Here is a 14,932-nt window from a genome sequence, read left to right as displayed (position 1 = left end):
GTTAGGCAGATTCCTCGTTGGCGCTCCATAATTCTCCTCGCACGTGCACGGTATGTTGCAGAAGTCGTGGGGTGCTTTTCTCGTCGCGACGAGAGATTGGAAGCGTAGGTCTCACGTAGGACGCGCAGGCTTCGGCGAGCCTCAACACAAGGGCCAGCCCGGGTTTTAGCTTTGGTGTTCCCGTTGCCGCTTTCGTGTCCTGGAGGCGCCGAAAATAATACGAAATGATGAAATGTTATTACAACTTGTAAATAAAAGCTATTAAAGAAATATAATCACGCCTATAGGTAGCAACCTGTGACACAGCGCTACCGCGCCCGTGTGAGGAGAATTACAGAACGCCAACGAGGAACTTACCGAAGGTCGCAGATGACACGCGAAATTGCGCAAGATGATCACTTTTGATGACGGGTGGGTCAGTGAATGAACATACCGCTCGAAATAATGCGATAATGAGCGCCACCACGCCGACAAACGTACGCAGACTAGATGGATGTGGACGAAAGCGGCAGCGCGGCCGCGGTGGTAGCAAAAGAAATGTGAACTTGGACATGCGCGGAAAAGATTTTCCGGCTGCTTTGGCCTCTCCACCCGCTTGCCGCTTCCCAAATGTGAACGTAGCCATAGTCTACAGCGCAAAACGTCTCTCGTTTGCGATTGCGCTCCTACGGAAGGCTGGTAGTTACTGTTGTGTTGCTGAATCCCAAACCAGCAATTACGAAAGGCTGGTAGTTGCTGTTGTGTTGTGGAATCCAAAACCAGCAATGTACAAACGAAAGGGTTGATGCCAGCAGTGAAATTCCACCGACTCGCAACAGAATGCACGAAACAGACAGCCGGCAAGCATGGATTACTGCTGTGCGCAGTACAGCGTAAGTAAACTCTTGTTGCAGGCGCTGACAGTTCTCGTCGGAGTTCACGCGTCCTAAGAAATTGATTATGTGCACTATGCACTGAACAAGACCGGAGTTCATTCCTGCATCACTAGTACACCAATCAGTCGAGATTCTGTGAGGTACAAGGCCACTTCCTGTTTGCACCGGCCTAAGTGAAGCAGAAATGACTCGCACGCACTACTTAAAATGCGTACACATGCCATAACTATGCAGTGCGGTGAAATATTCTGTACAATTCTGAATCTGTTGACGTAAAGGCAAATGACGGCTGCACGCTCGCACACAGCGGAAGACACAGCGGCCCATGCACTTGCCGCAGGAAATGCAAGGCGACGAAAGCTTCGTAAAAAAAGCATTATTCGTTTTTGCGCGTATTTAAGTTTTCTAGCGCAAAGACGCAGCGAACAAGCTATTGCTATGGGAGTAGGTATAGCCTGGTAACACGTGCATTTTCACATGTATAGCGGTCCTTGACCTGTGAAACGCACTTCGCCCCGACGAGGACGACGCCATCTACGCTTAACGGAGATTAACAATTAATGATGTCTTCTCCGATCGGGCGGGTCGTCTCAATGATGCGTTTTCGAAGACTGGTCCATTCAGTGGCGCGATGAGAGACGGTTGCTCCAAACGCCCACTGTACCTGTCGTACTTACTGTATTTTACTGAGCTTACATTACTTTTTACTTAATTTCTTCACAAGCACACAGTGCCACACACACACGCGAGGGGGGGGGGGGGGGGGGTCCCATGTCTTTGATATACATGCATAGAGTGTGCTTAAACTACCGATACTTATTATCAAAGCAGACGCTTGCCCCCCCCCCCCCCCCCCCCCCCCCCCCGGTCGGGCCGATGAACCCCCCCCCGACAAAAATTTCTGGCTGCGCCCCTGATCTCCTTAAATCTTTTTTTTTTCTTCCTCAAAATTTCTCTACCTACCTTGTACCGCTATACCTATGCCTGTAACAGATCCAGTCGTATCGATCTCTTATACCTGCTTTCTTTCCCACCGATACGCTAAACGCCAGCTGCCTTAATCTGGAGATCAATCGATGTGCCCGGGGAGTAGTAGGCAGCGCCACTCAGGGCCATGGCGGCGGATGTGGAGCATAATAACAATATATCAAAAACGGACGAATGTCGCCATTTGGGGCTTTCATGCGTAATTATTGAAGCGTGCCGCATTTAGGCCACGAAAGAAGACGAAGAACCAAGGAAGCAAGGAAGGAAAGAGTGGAGAAGGAAAGGCAGGGAGGTTAACCAGTTCAGCACAACCGGTTTGCTACCCTACACATGGGAGCGGAGTCATGAGGGAGGATGATGAAATTAGGAAATTTGCAGGCGCAAGTTGGAATACGCTAGCACAAGACAGGGGTAATTGGAGATCGCAGGGAGAGGCCTTCGTCCTGCAGTGGACATAAAATATAGGCTGATGATGATGATGATCATGATGATTATGATGATGATGATGATGACATGGGAGCGGGATGAGGGGGAATGAAAGATGGGGAGGAGATAGAGAGAGACCACACAGCACAGCACACACGTCGTCAGTCACAATCCGTCACTCTTGCGTGGTACGTGACATCACTGTGACAGCCGCTTGTTCAAGACCGTTTCTTTTAAAAACCTAAGTAGTTCCTTCGTCACCTTCAGCTGCGATGTCTTCTGTCGACGACACGTGAGAATCGTTTCAATTGACATTGGTCTATTGTCAAGTTGCGCTAGAACGGACGTCAGGGACTGTCTCGGAACATTATATTCAGGACAGTCGCATAGAATGTTTTCTAGCGTCTCCTCGCAAAGACAGGCATTGCAAAAAGCGTTGTCGGCCATTCCAATGAGAAATGAATAAGATTTCGTGAATGCCACCCCTAGCTATAAGCAATAAAGCATAGTGGCATCTCTTCGGCGAAGTCCCGTTGGCATACAGAGATGCATCAAAGAGGGCAGGCTGGTATTGACGATTGCTCCAGTTGGTCTGGCTGCTTGGTGTGCACCATAGAGAGAGCGTGATCTCCTGTGCAAGCACTAGAAGTCTGCTGGCTGCGTCGGACCGTGAGAGTGGTTTTTGGCCAATCCTCCAGAGTGGGTATGTGCCACTAACTCCAAGGCTCTACATCTACACCTACATCTATAAAATGGCGCAATCCATCCGTCAGTATTAAGATATGTGTTTCCTTTAGTTGGTTTTACTAGGAACGCTACATAATTTGACGTAGCCCGACAGGATGTGGGTTACATTCTTCGTCGACCAGACCTCGTCGCAGCGCATTATCTTCACTGGCTACCAAGTGCGAGATGAGCCGTCAACAAGTCTTCCGCGCCACGTCGGCTCCTCTGGCCTCATTGACGCAGTGCTCAAGAAGCGTCCATATGCCGCGAGGAACTTTTGCCGACAGAATCAGTCAAGGTGAACCTGCAGCTGTCGACAATAGAAGAGCTTGTTTTGGCACCCATGCGCCGTGGTTCTGCGACAGAGGATATGTCAGCGAAGAAGGTGAGCCACGTTTTGCAAGTTTTTCAAGTGCAACAGCGACAGACGATGCAACAAAGTCAGCTTATGGCAGCACTTGCTGAGTCTCTGAGGAAAGGAAAACGAGCGCCGGATATGGTCGAACGTGATGTTTTTGAAGGTGGCTCCGAAGACCCGCAACATTGGTTATGGTATTATGAGTATGCTTCTGACAATAACGGGTGGCTATCCGACGAAGAGAAAGTACAGAACATGCGACGTTACCTTGGTCTCACTGCCAGAAAATGGTACGATCTGCAGATCCTGGATCAAAAGCCAGCATATTGGGAGTAGTGGAAACACAGCTTCCTGGTGGCGTTCAAATGCAATCCATTGCAGAGATGGGAGTTGGCGCTACGCTTCAGACGCACGCGTGGCTCCCTACTAGAGTACTGCCTTGAGAAGCATCGTCTATTACGCATGGCAAAACCTGAACTCCCATCACTCGCAGTTATAGCTTTGATAACGCTGGGACTCTCTGTCGGTATTCGAAAGCAGGTCCAGCTGAAAGCCCCTAGCTGATACAATAGACGACCTCATGCGGTGTCTGAAAAATTTGCCCGTGGAGCCAGCACAGAAAAGTCCTTGCAGAGAAGAATTACTCCTGGACAGCAATGAGCTCGTAGAACCTCAGTCGCATATACGATCCATCAAATTTGCAGGAAGCCTTCAGAACAACTTTTTGAAGTCCTCGAATTGCTGCTCAAGTAGTCCTGGTAGCACTCTACGCGTTCCGATTGTCGGCGAACACCACACAGAACTGGGTAAAGACGACCGGTCTCTCGTAAAAGACTGCCACGAAAATGTGTATACTTGGCATCTTCTAGCCAACTTCATGTCCCTGTCAAGATTGACGGTGTTGAGATGAACGCACTCATGGACAGTGGAGCGTCTGTGTCCGTCATCAACCAGAAAAGAATAGACAGCAGCCGTCTCCGCAGTGGGAGCCTGGAGGACCCTACAAGTCCAGGGTTACGATGGGGCAGTAAGCTCCCACAATAAGTGGGTGTTTATGGTGATTGAAGTTCAAGGACATTGCGTAAGGAGTGACGTGTTGGCAATACCTGACGTCACCTATGACTTCTTTTTATCTCGCCCTGAGATGAAAAAGCTAAAGTTAAACCTTTATTGTGATGACAGTGTTTTGGTTAAAGAAAATGCTAAACTGACGAAAAGCGAAGAGGCACCAAGCTCTCTAAGGTTAGTTCACTGTGAAGAAGACATCATGGAAAAGTATCCCGGGCTCGTATGCATAGAAAACTATCCTCCGGCAATGAAGTCACATGCAGTTCCATTTGAACTCGCAGACAAAGCAGTGGTTCGGAAAGCTCCATACAATCCGCGTATATATATGTCAAGAGAGAAAAAGGCTTGGTTGAAAAAGGCGCTGCAAGCAATTTTAGACGCCGACATGATACGACCATCAGTTTCACCGTTTGCTTCGCCCATAACAATCGTTTCTAAAGACGATGGCACTTTTCGTCTTTGTACCGATGATATGATTCTGAACCACCAAACAGAATTAATACGTTTCCCGATACCAAAAATCGATGCTATTATCGATGAAACTGGTGGTTGCCACTGGTTTTCACGGATCGACCTCTGCAAAGGCTTTTGGCAGATTCCCTTGACCGAGCAGACCAAAAAGTACAGTGCATTAGTTACGCCATTCGACTTGTTCGAATACAATCGACTGCCTTTCGGATGGAAGAATTCCCCAGCGTGATTTCAAAAGATCATGAATGACATCCTGAAACCATACTTGGGCACTTTTTGCAATGTATAGACGACATAATCGTTTTCTCGAAGACAAAAGAAGATCACAAAAGACACATTTCCCTAGTTCTCCATGCCCTCAGCCTCGCACATCTCAAAGTAAACTTTAAGAAAAGTGCATTCTTCCAAGAAAAAGTGCTATTTCTAGGCAGGGCATTTGACGGCTGTACCAAAAGCACAAAGCAGGAATCCGTTGAAATAATTTCAAAGTTGGTGAAACTTTACGACTTACATTCCCTGCGTGTCTTCCTGGGCCTCTCTTGGCACATTAGGGCCTTTATAAGAGACTATGCAGTCAAGACACGATGCCTCACACGATTGATACAGAAAGACGTACCATTCCTGTGGAATGACGAGTGTGAAAGTGCCTACCGTGAACTAGTAAGGCTTATATCATCCGACCCTATTCTCCGCATTCCTGACTTCTCTCTACCGTTTGTGTTGAACACTGATGCATCGCAGTATGAAACTGGGGCAGTTCTTTATCAGAAACTCTCAGACGAACCTGACCACCAAAGGCATCATGTGGTGGGATACTACAGCTATACATTGAGACCTGCAGAAGTGAACTTGCACCACCACCGAAAAGGAAGCGCTGGCCGTCTTGAAATCTGTTCAGTATTTCCGAAGTTACCTAGGAGGAGCGAAATTCACATTTTTCACTGACCATCAGGCATTGACACACCTTCTTGATATGACATAACCACGAGGACGCATTGCAAGGTGGGTTAACTACTGCAACAATTTGACTTCATCGTTTCGCACCGCACTGGTCCGCTGCTCACCGATGCAGATGCCTTGTCTAGATTGCTCGCCTCCGAAACAAGCCAACAGTCGGAACAGATAAATTACTTGAAGCTGTGGGAAGGCACAGAAGAAATAAAAGAGATCGATGGAAAGTACCACGTGCCACCGACAATCGTTCCGAAGATCCTTCACCTTTACCATGATAATCCAGAGTCAGGTGGGCATGATGGGTTTTGGCGCACATATAACAGAAGTTACTGAAGCGGTTTACATGGCCAAGTATGAAAGAAGAAATTAGCAACTATGTACGGACATGTCACACATGTCAAGTAAACAAAGTGAAGTACAGACAGGCGAGAGACATCATGATACTCCCGCAACATTCGCGAGTCCCCTTTGAAGTCGTTCACCTGGATTTTGCGAAGCTAAAGAAAGCAGGTGAAGGTGTCAGGAAAACGCAGGCGTTTCTACTTTGCATAGACGAATGCACCAGAATGATTACGGCTAAGGCAGGAAAGGAAGACGCCCACAGCGTCATTGCTCTTCTTCAAGCCGAATGCTTTAGACACGCGAAGACCATAGTGTGTGACAATGGACCTGCCTTCCGTAGTGCTAAACTAGCGAAGTGGACTCCGGATCATGACATGACTATCAAATTTTGCTCTCCCTACCAACCCGCTGCAAACGGCCTTGCGGAGCGTGCCATCCGAGATGTGAAGCAATTTATAAGGATGTACACAAAGTTTACAGGTGGGTGGAAATGCTGCCTAGCTGGAGGCTGCTGTGAGGCACCACCATAAAAGAGGGGTGCACCCCAAACCACCAGTCATACACCAGTGGTTTGGGGTGCACCCCTCTTTTTGCCGCCTTGGGAGTCACGCCGACACTTCCTGCGAATCGCGAACTGGGTATCCTTGGCAAGCTTCAACTTGCCGAAACAAAGGAAAGCGCGCACGGGGAGGATATTTACAAAAAACGCACGAAGAGAAACTTTGACAGAAGATGCAACAACGAAATACCACACGTAGAGGTTGATGACAAGGTCCTAATAAGAAAAGGCGTTGGGACTTCAAATGTGACATTTCACGGACGTGAAAAATTCCTGTAGTAAAGACGGTGTCATATCTATAGCACGGCATCCTGAAGACAATAAGGTATTTGGGAGTGCACCTCCATTGGAAATGTTTTCAAGTACTACACGAGGAGGTGTGAACAGAGAGAGCCAGGGAGGGTGAAGCATTCCGCATTTAGGCCACGAAAGAAGAGGAAGAACCAAGGAGACGAAGGACGAGGAGGGCAGTTCGAGTAAGAATAAAATGGCGGAAACCATCCGTCAGTATTAAGATGTGTTTCCTTTAGTTGCGTTTACTAGGAACGCTACAATTATATACCGCGAACCCGTAATGTTTAGCGCCAGCCTGTGGAGGTAGAAAAAGAATTAGCGAAGATGCGTTTGGTGCTGCGTTAACGTGCATGACGCAACCGCGCGAGTTATGCAGCTAGAGAATGTTGGCATGAACAACCGAGCGTTTTTTAGCTCCAACCCGTAGTCCACGAACCGCAGCTAAAACGGTCTATGTGGGAGGCTTCGCGAATGGCTCGCGGCTGGCTGCGCCCGACACGGCGTCCGCGGTGCCAGCTAGGACAGGGGTCCAGAGACAAACCTAGTCAGAATGAACCCACAACTGTCTCCGTACCGAGTACACGTAAGAGTACGGTACACCAAGTGAAAACGTCTGACAGTGTGTAACCGGAAAGGATCGAAATGTCTGAATATGAACGCCAGCTTCATTGTTTATGTTATCCCTTCGTTTGTGCCTCTCTCTAAAGGCTGCTGGTTAGCGACGTAACAAAGAGATAACGCAAAAAAATGAAGCTGACGTTACGCATATCGTCATAGTTAGACGCAAAGAAAAAGTCAGTGTACTGCATATAGAAAACACACCGGTTTATAACATGCCTATGTACGCGATGATCATTTCTAAGTTTTCATGTTTTTTTTTTTTTTTTTTTTTTTTTTCAAATCGCCTGTGGCAGATAGCATATTTCATGTCGTTGAGCTGGATTATTCGAAAAGGCGGACATTACTAGCACGAGAAATCGAAACACATATTCAAGTAATTAAGCAAACCTCATTAATTAACTTCCTAATTAATTACTTTAGGGTACATATTGTAATTTACGAATTGTAGCCGGTGAGATTGCAAGACGTATCCATGCACTTGAAATTAATCTCCAGGCTGTCAGACGTTTCGAGCTACTATTTCCCAAAGTGTGGGACGAAATACATGGGCGTTCCAGTTACTTTGTGCTTTAATGCATAAAATAGCGTTTTGTTAAAAAGTAAGCGGACCAACAATGCATTATGTACTGCGAGTTTCTCCAAACTGATGCCATTGGCATCTCTAAACTGATGCCATTTTGTAAATTCGATCATCTCAAGTGTATATACGCCTCGCAAACTCACCGGCTACAATTCGTAAATTGTAATACGTGCCGTAAAGTAATCCATTAAGAAGTTAATCAGTAAACTTTTGTTAATTATTTGATATGTATTTCGATTTTTCATGCAAGTAATATGAAGGCAACAGAATATCCGCCTCCCTGAATAATCCAGCTCAAGGACTGGAATTATGTTACCTGCAACAGGCAATTCTTAAAAATTCCAGAAAACTTAAAAACGAACGCCTCCGTATACGCACTCGTTCTTATCTACATTTTTGTTTTCGTAGCATGCGTGTACTTCAGGTCCTCGATGCTACGAAAGACAGTTACTGGGATTGTCCAAAACGTTTCTGTTTTTGCGGTACATGCTAAGGGTAAAATGAGGTGGGGACAGCGTCTGCAGCGGGCATCGCAACTGTCCCGTTCCAGACGGTCGCGGCGCAACCCCATGGTCTCGCTCCCATGCCATAGGGATGACCGGTGACCTAACGAGATCTGGCGCATTCGGGATGACACGGCCGATGACCTCGTGCAGCAGAGACACGCCCGAGGGACGCACACACTCACCTCGTGATCTCCTCCAGCAGCTTGCACGGGTCCGGCGTGTAGAACTTGACGCCGAAGTAGAACGTGAACGTCTGCATGCCTGCGACAGGATGCAAATATATCCATTTATCCGCACTTTATTGCCCCTGTGAGCAAACTACTGAACATGTTCACCCATGCGGTATCAGTCATTTCGCTATACACATAAACACTGCGCTTAATATAGACTCGTTTTCTCAGTACAAGTGCGTGGCCATTCTGCTAGACTGCTCGGAAAGCCCCCGAAGAAACTTGTTGCAGCTGATCGAGGTACGTCTATGAAACGTTCTGCCACCACCACCTCGTGCTGTGCCTTACTTTAGTCTCACCTGCGTCGTTGTTCCGCCTCTGTAATTCCGTGCCATAAATCAGTCCCGATTAGCCCAACTTTTCAGTTTATTTGTTTATTTATTGCACCCTCATGGCTGAATCATTACAGACAACATAAGACTTGAAAAGTAAGGAATATAAGTGATTAAAGTAAAAGAAAACCGAAAAGAAAAATACGAATGGTGTTTTTGAAACGTTGGTGGTCTGCAGTGAACGAAGATGGTTTCACTATTTTCGGATGATCTAGGAAGAAATGAGTTGCTAGAAACGGACTTTGATCAGATGCGGGACGGCTTCTCAGTCGGTGCCACACAGCGTCGTATACACACGCCTGCCAGAACACCGTGATCGCCTCTTTACAAGGGCGCACCACTCGGAAACTTCGGAGCCTGCGCCACGTTAAAATTCACTTTAACCACACTATACGTGAAAGAAATGAGTGCGTTATACGATTCTTCAGCCTCTTTCCTCGAGATACTACCTCCCCCCACCTCTCCATTTTCTCTCTCTCTCTCTCTCTCTCTTGAAAACGTCATGCTGCACGCAACTGCTGGAATCATGGATATATACAAAGCAAGACTTCTAGAAACATTACGCGCGTTTCGAGAAAAACGCGCTTGAGGTCATCATCATCTGCATATTTATGTCCACTGCAGGACGAAGGCGATCGCCATCTATTCCTGTCTCGTGCCAGTTGATACTATCATTAGGCCTGCAAATTTCAGCGCACCGCCTATGGTTCTCTGCCGTCCCCGACTGCAGCTCCCTTCCTTTAACACACATTCCGAAACTCTAGTATAGACCACCGGTTGTCCGCTGTATACGCATTGCATGTCCTTGCCAAGTCCATTTCTTCCTCTTAGTATCTCAACGAGAGTATTGGCTACGCCCAGTTGCTCTCCAACCCACACTACACTGTCTTTCTGTCTCTTGACGCTACGCATATCATTTTCGTTCTATCGCTATAGCGGTCTTCTTCTAAATTATTTGTTTTGCTTGTTTGTTAACCTCCAAGCTTCTGCCCTATATGATAGTACCAGTAAAATGCAATGAGCTCGTGCTTTAGGTAACAGCAACTAATTGCTGTGACCTCAACACCTATAGTGTTTACATGACAAAATAGGCAACTCACGAGCCAGAAAGCTTTCGTTAGCTTATAGAAACATTTCCGCAGCTGCTCTCTCTGATGTAGTTTGTTCAGTGCAAAATAAAAAAATAGAAAAGAAAAAGAAAAAGGCTGTTACTTCATTAGATCAAGCCACAATATGGAGCTTTAGAAATATATATGGGCCCAAAGTTTGGGAACGCTATCGGCCAGGCATACATAAGAGCGCAAAGAGAGTACAAAGGAACGCAACAGCTAGGCGAACAAAGTTATGGGATTTGCACATCTAGTTAGGGACGCAAGACCGTCGAGTGTATAAAAGAGCGTAAGAAGGGCCGTGGGGCTTTAGGTATACGCAAAGACGCTTGGGTATATAACGGTATAAGCTATGAAAAAGTATTTTTTTTTTATTTTACGGTGTACAGAGGAACATACCTTCCCGCTGCAAAAACGAATGATGTCCAGAATTCCGATTCCTCGTAGTTTTTTTTTTTTCTTCTTTCTTTTCGTCATTAAGGAAAAGTGTTTGACAACAACTTCAATATAAGACTTTCCGTAAACTGAAAGCTCTTTTTACAGAATGTAGCGCCGTGCATGCGCTATCCGCCTATAGGCAAAAATCTACCGTTATCCAAAGAAACAACAGACATGATCCATGCTTTTAATGCTCACAGGGCAGGGTGCATAACTTTACAAACCTTCGTAGCCACAAAACCACGCGTGAAGGCGACACACTATAAGCTGATCACACGCGCATTGTAAGCCCGCGCCGGCAGCGACGCCCTGGTCTGGAGTTTTACGATACGGCGCACAAGAAATAACAGGCGAACATTTCTGGCTGCAGCAGAAACTTTGTCTTTTGACAAGTCAGGCAAACAAGCGTAACACAGTGAAGGAGGTATAGTTGCTCCGCCCGAGATTTCTTGTAAATTGATGCACCCGTAGTGCATCGTGCAGTGGGAATTTTCTGAGAGCCCAAGGCAAAGGGAGCGGCATATTATTACAGTGAGTTACAGAAGGGACCCGACTCATAGGCGTATATATATTACCGGGGGGAGAGCTCTTGACCCCTACCGCCCCTCCCGACTTTCAAAAGCTGTCACTAGTGGCTGCACACTGAGAAAACAAAAACAAAACAACAGAAACTCGCTGCATGACGCATACGTTCATTGATCATGATGAAGCAATGGTTGCCTTCACATTGGTAGTCTTCACACTGTAATTTCGCTTCACAGCACAGTGGTCAATCACAGCCTCCACAATGTGCTCTCGAAATTGATGTGTGTGTGTGTTTTTCTTTTTTTTTTTTCTATACAATACCGATGTGAATAGGTTTAAACGCTGCCGGTTCTGCGGCATCACTAAATGCTTTCGATTGGAGGACGTTCGCAAGTTTAGCAATAAATAATTTACCGACACCAATTGGAATAGATTTTATGTTTAGATAGACTGTATAGAAAGCCGTACATCTCTGAACGGCAGAGTTCGTTCACGCGAATCTGAACAAATCGCTTTCGTTTCTCACGGCTTTCAGACCAATCAATACTTCACGACGGCTTTGAGCTAGATCAGGGTGGAAGCGTGGTATTTGACCTGTATACAGCTCGGGTAATTGTCATCGCCGTGTCAACAATATGCGGTGAAAAACAAGCTATATCAAAAACGTCTAGAAGCAGAAAATTTTGGGGATAACGTATAGACTATAGGTGCCATTTCGTGCTAAGAAACTAGGTTATTTGTGTTCCTTTGAATCCTGCTCTATTTGCAATCTTACAATCTAAAAATAAACGCAGAATATAAGCTGTCGTCATCCGTCACGTAAATACAGGGTGTTTCACTTAACTTGGGCCAAACTTTAAAAAGATACAAATGGCTACGTAGGCGGACAGACCCAAGGTAATGTTGTTTGCCACCGCTTGGAGATACTCGGGTTATTTTTTGCATTCCGCCTAATTGAATAATTAGCCTTAATTAATTAATCAACTTCTCAAATATTATAGTTACATAAAAATGTCAATGAGAAAATTGTAGAGCAACATGACAAACGCCCGATACAGCTTTCTGTTGCTCAATACGTGCTACATAAGAGTGTTTTTCCGAGCGTGAAAGATGCGCGCGAATACACGCAAAGTACCTCGAGCGGCCAGTCGCGCGGCAGTTTATTTGGTGTTCGATTCCTCTGGCTAAAGCAAGGAAATTGAATATAATGCAAAGTGCTTGCCTCCCCCCCCCCCCCCCCCCCCCCCCCCCCCCTGGCAGAGATCCTGGGTGCGCTACTGTATTGGTCTCGAAACCTGAAGGCTTCGTCGTTATGTTCTTAGCGCACGTGGTGGGTCATATTCTCGCCAATGCGATTTTTCTTGCCTTTTTTTTAAAGCAAGCTATTATTTCTGAACTTCATAAAGATACAGCTCAAGAACACACATAACTTTGCCAAAATACGTGCCAAAGACCAGTTTTTGGCCATACCTGTTACCACCTGGTCAACAATAATTTTGACCTACTGTATCTGGCTTAGTTTTTAGAGAAACCGTTTAATATTTAAATTGACATGTGTTTGAGCAAAGTGAAGACGTACTAAAACAATAAAACTATTCTAGGTCAAGTGTTTCTTATCTTGCCAGTTACAGGGTTAACGTGCACCTAAGTCTAAAAGTACACGGTTGTTTTCGCATTTCGCCGCCACCGAAATGTGGCCGCCGTGGCCGGGATTCTATCCCGCGACCTCGTGCTTAGCAGCCCAAAATGGCAGTCTTCGGCGTGGGCCACCCAAATTTTGGGGGTGGGCCAACTCAATTTCGGGAGTGGGCCAGGTCGGTTTTGAACGTGGGTCAACTCAATTTTCGAATTGGGCAAAGTCAATTTTTTGGGTGTGGGCCACGGTGCCCGTCCGACGGCGTGGCTGTTCACCATGGGATTTCGCAGTGCGAGCTGCAGTAGGTCCAGCGCCGGGAACGTGACGTCATCACTTGGTCACGTGGGTTTTGCTACCATCGGATGTTAACGCCGGACACTCGCCGGATTTTCCGCTTCATGGGGCATATACCGCTTTCGCATTAAAAAAAAAAAAGAATGCTTTCATGTGGAGAATTCACGGAACATTCGGGGAACTCAGCTTTAAAACGTATATGAACCCTCTTCCACCACATGCATCGCATGTTACGTGTATATCTTGGACGTTAAACACCGTTAATTAATAAGGTCCACACTACTATACACTACTGCTCTCGTCCGCCGCCTAGGCAGCAGAAGTGGCACATCGATCTCCCCTTAAACCATCACCAGTACACGTGGTGCGCGCTGCTTCTCCAGCCGGTAGAGCAGCATGGCTAGACCCTCTCAGCAAATACGTGCTGGTGTACGATCGCTCAATCGCCGCGGTCTCAATCATGACGAGGTCTGTATAGGCTCAATCCAGCCTACATCGCGCACATGATCAGTCATGTTGCACAAAAGCTTTTTGCCACAACGTGCCGTTTTCCATTCTAAAACGCTAAATCACCCGTAAGACTGTCATGGATCTGCGTTGGGCATCCACTGATGCCTGCATCTGCTGTAGGTTACCCCCACTGATCGCAGAAATAAACCCACCCTCTCGGCCATGCCGGTCACATTCGTAAAGGCATGTGCCTCCGCAGCAAGGCTCGTAAAAAGCGCGAATAATCTGTCGTCGCAAGGAGGACCATGCGGCGCTATAGCACCATCTTCACCGCCAAGAAGGGCGTGGCAGGATGGCCGCGCCTGGTCGGGTGTTGCTGGTCAACAAGGAGTAAACAACCGAACGGCTGCGGTGGCTGAGCGAAGGATCTGGCAAGCGCAGCTTTTCTTCTTTTTTAACATTTTTTTTTTTTCCGCGCACGCTGTTCACGGTCGAACGCTCGCTCTCGGTCACCTCGAGAACATCGGCCGTCCGGGTCGGTCATCGATTACCGAGCATTGCGTGAATCGGGGTCAACGCCTGAGCGCGACCCGCGTATACCTGCTCTCGCGTGTCTTCGAGGATCCACTGTCCGAGCTTCGAGCACAGTGATGATCCGCGAAGCCCGTTTCGCAGAAAAAAGGGCTCGTAAAAAGGCGAACACCGGAACTGCTGTGCAGTCCATGCGCTGCTGTATACCTGAAAAGATGCGAGGCGTACAGCTTTTCTCAACGAAAATAACTTGGCAGCCTGTTTACCTGTCCTTGTGAGGCCATTTTTGCCGCTCCATGAATCCTCTCCGCCTTTTTTAAGCGAAGCTTTATAAGCTCACAAGTTTCGGCGGTGGTGGTGGTGTCACGCTGAAAAGTGGGCCGGTCCTGGTGATAGTGCAGAAAGGGTCTAAGCTTAATGGCATATACCAGGAACAAAAAAGAAAGAAAGAGAGAGAGAGAGAGAAAGAAAATCACCAGCCCTACCCCTGTCAAGAAAATGGGGGTAAGCGAAGGTTGTCGTGTGTGTACTTGACCTACTACTTTCCTTTCCCTTTCCCTACTACTTATCGTTCCCTTTCGTGGTACTTTTCGTTCCCTTTCCTTCTACTTTTGTTTCCC

General features: G+C 46.9%; 1 protein-coding gene across 3 annotated transcripts in view; it reads right to left on the bottom strand.

The window, feature by feature from the left end:
* The window catches only part of LOC119443145 (band 4.1-like protein 4), a 132,835-nt gene that overhangs the window by 36,695 nt on the left and 81,208 nt on the right, over positions 1–14,932 (bottom strand). For all 3 annotated transcript variants that reach the window (XM_037708306.2, XM_037708304.2, XM_037708305.2), the window contains exon 4: positions 8,950–9,028. In XM_037708306.2, coding sequence (XP_037564234.1) covers positions 8,950–9,028 — 79 coding nt within the window. The remainder of the gene's footprint in view (positions 1–8,949; positions 9,029–14,932) is intronic.

The sequence above is a fragment of the Dermacentor silvarum genome, chromosome 2 (assembly GCF_013339745.2).
Source record: "Dermacentor silvarum isolate Dsil-2018 chromosome 2, BIME_Dsil_1.4, whole genome shotgun sequence".
Taxonomy (NCBI): domain Eukaryota; kingdom Metazoa; phylum Arthropoda; class Arachnida; order Ixodida; family Ixodidae; genus Dermacentor; species Dermacentor silvarum.
This window is presented reverse-complemented; position numbering and strand designations above follow the sequence as displayed.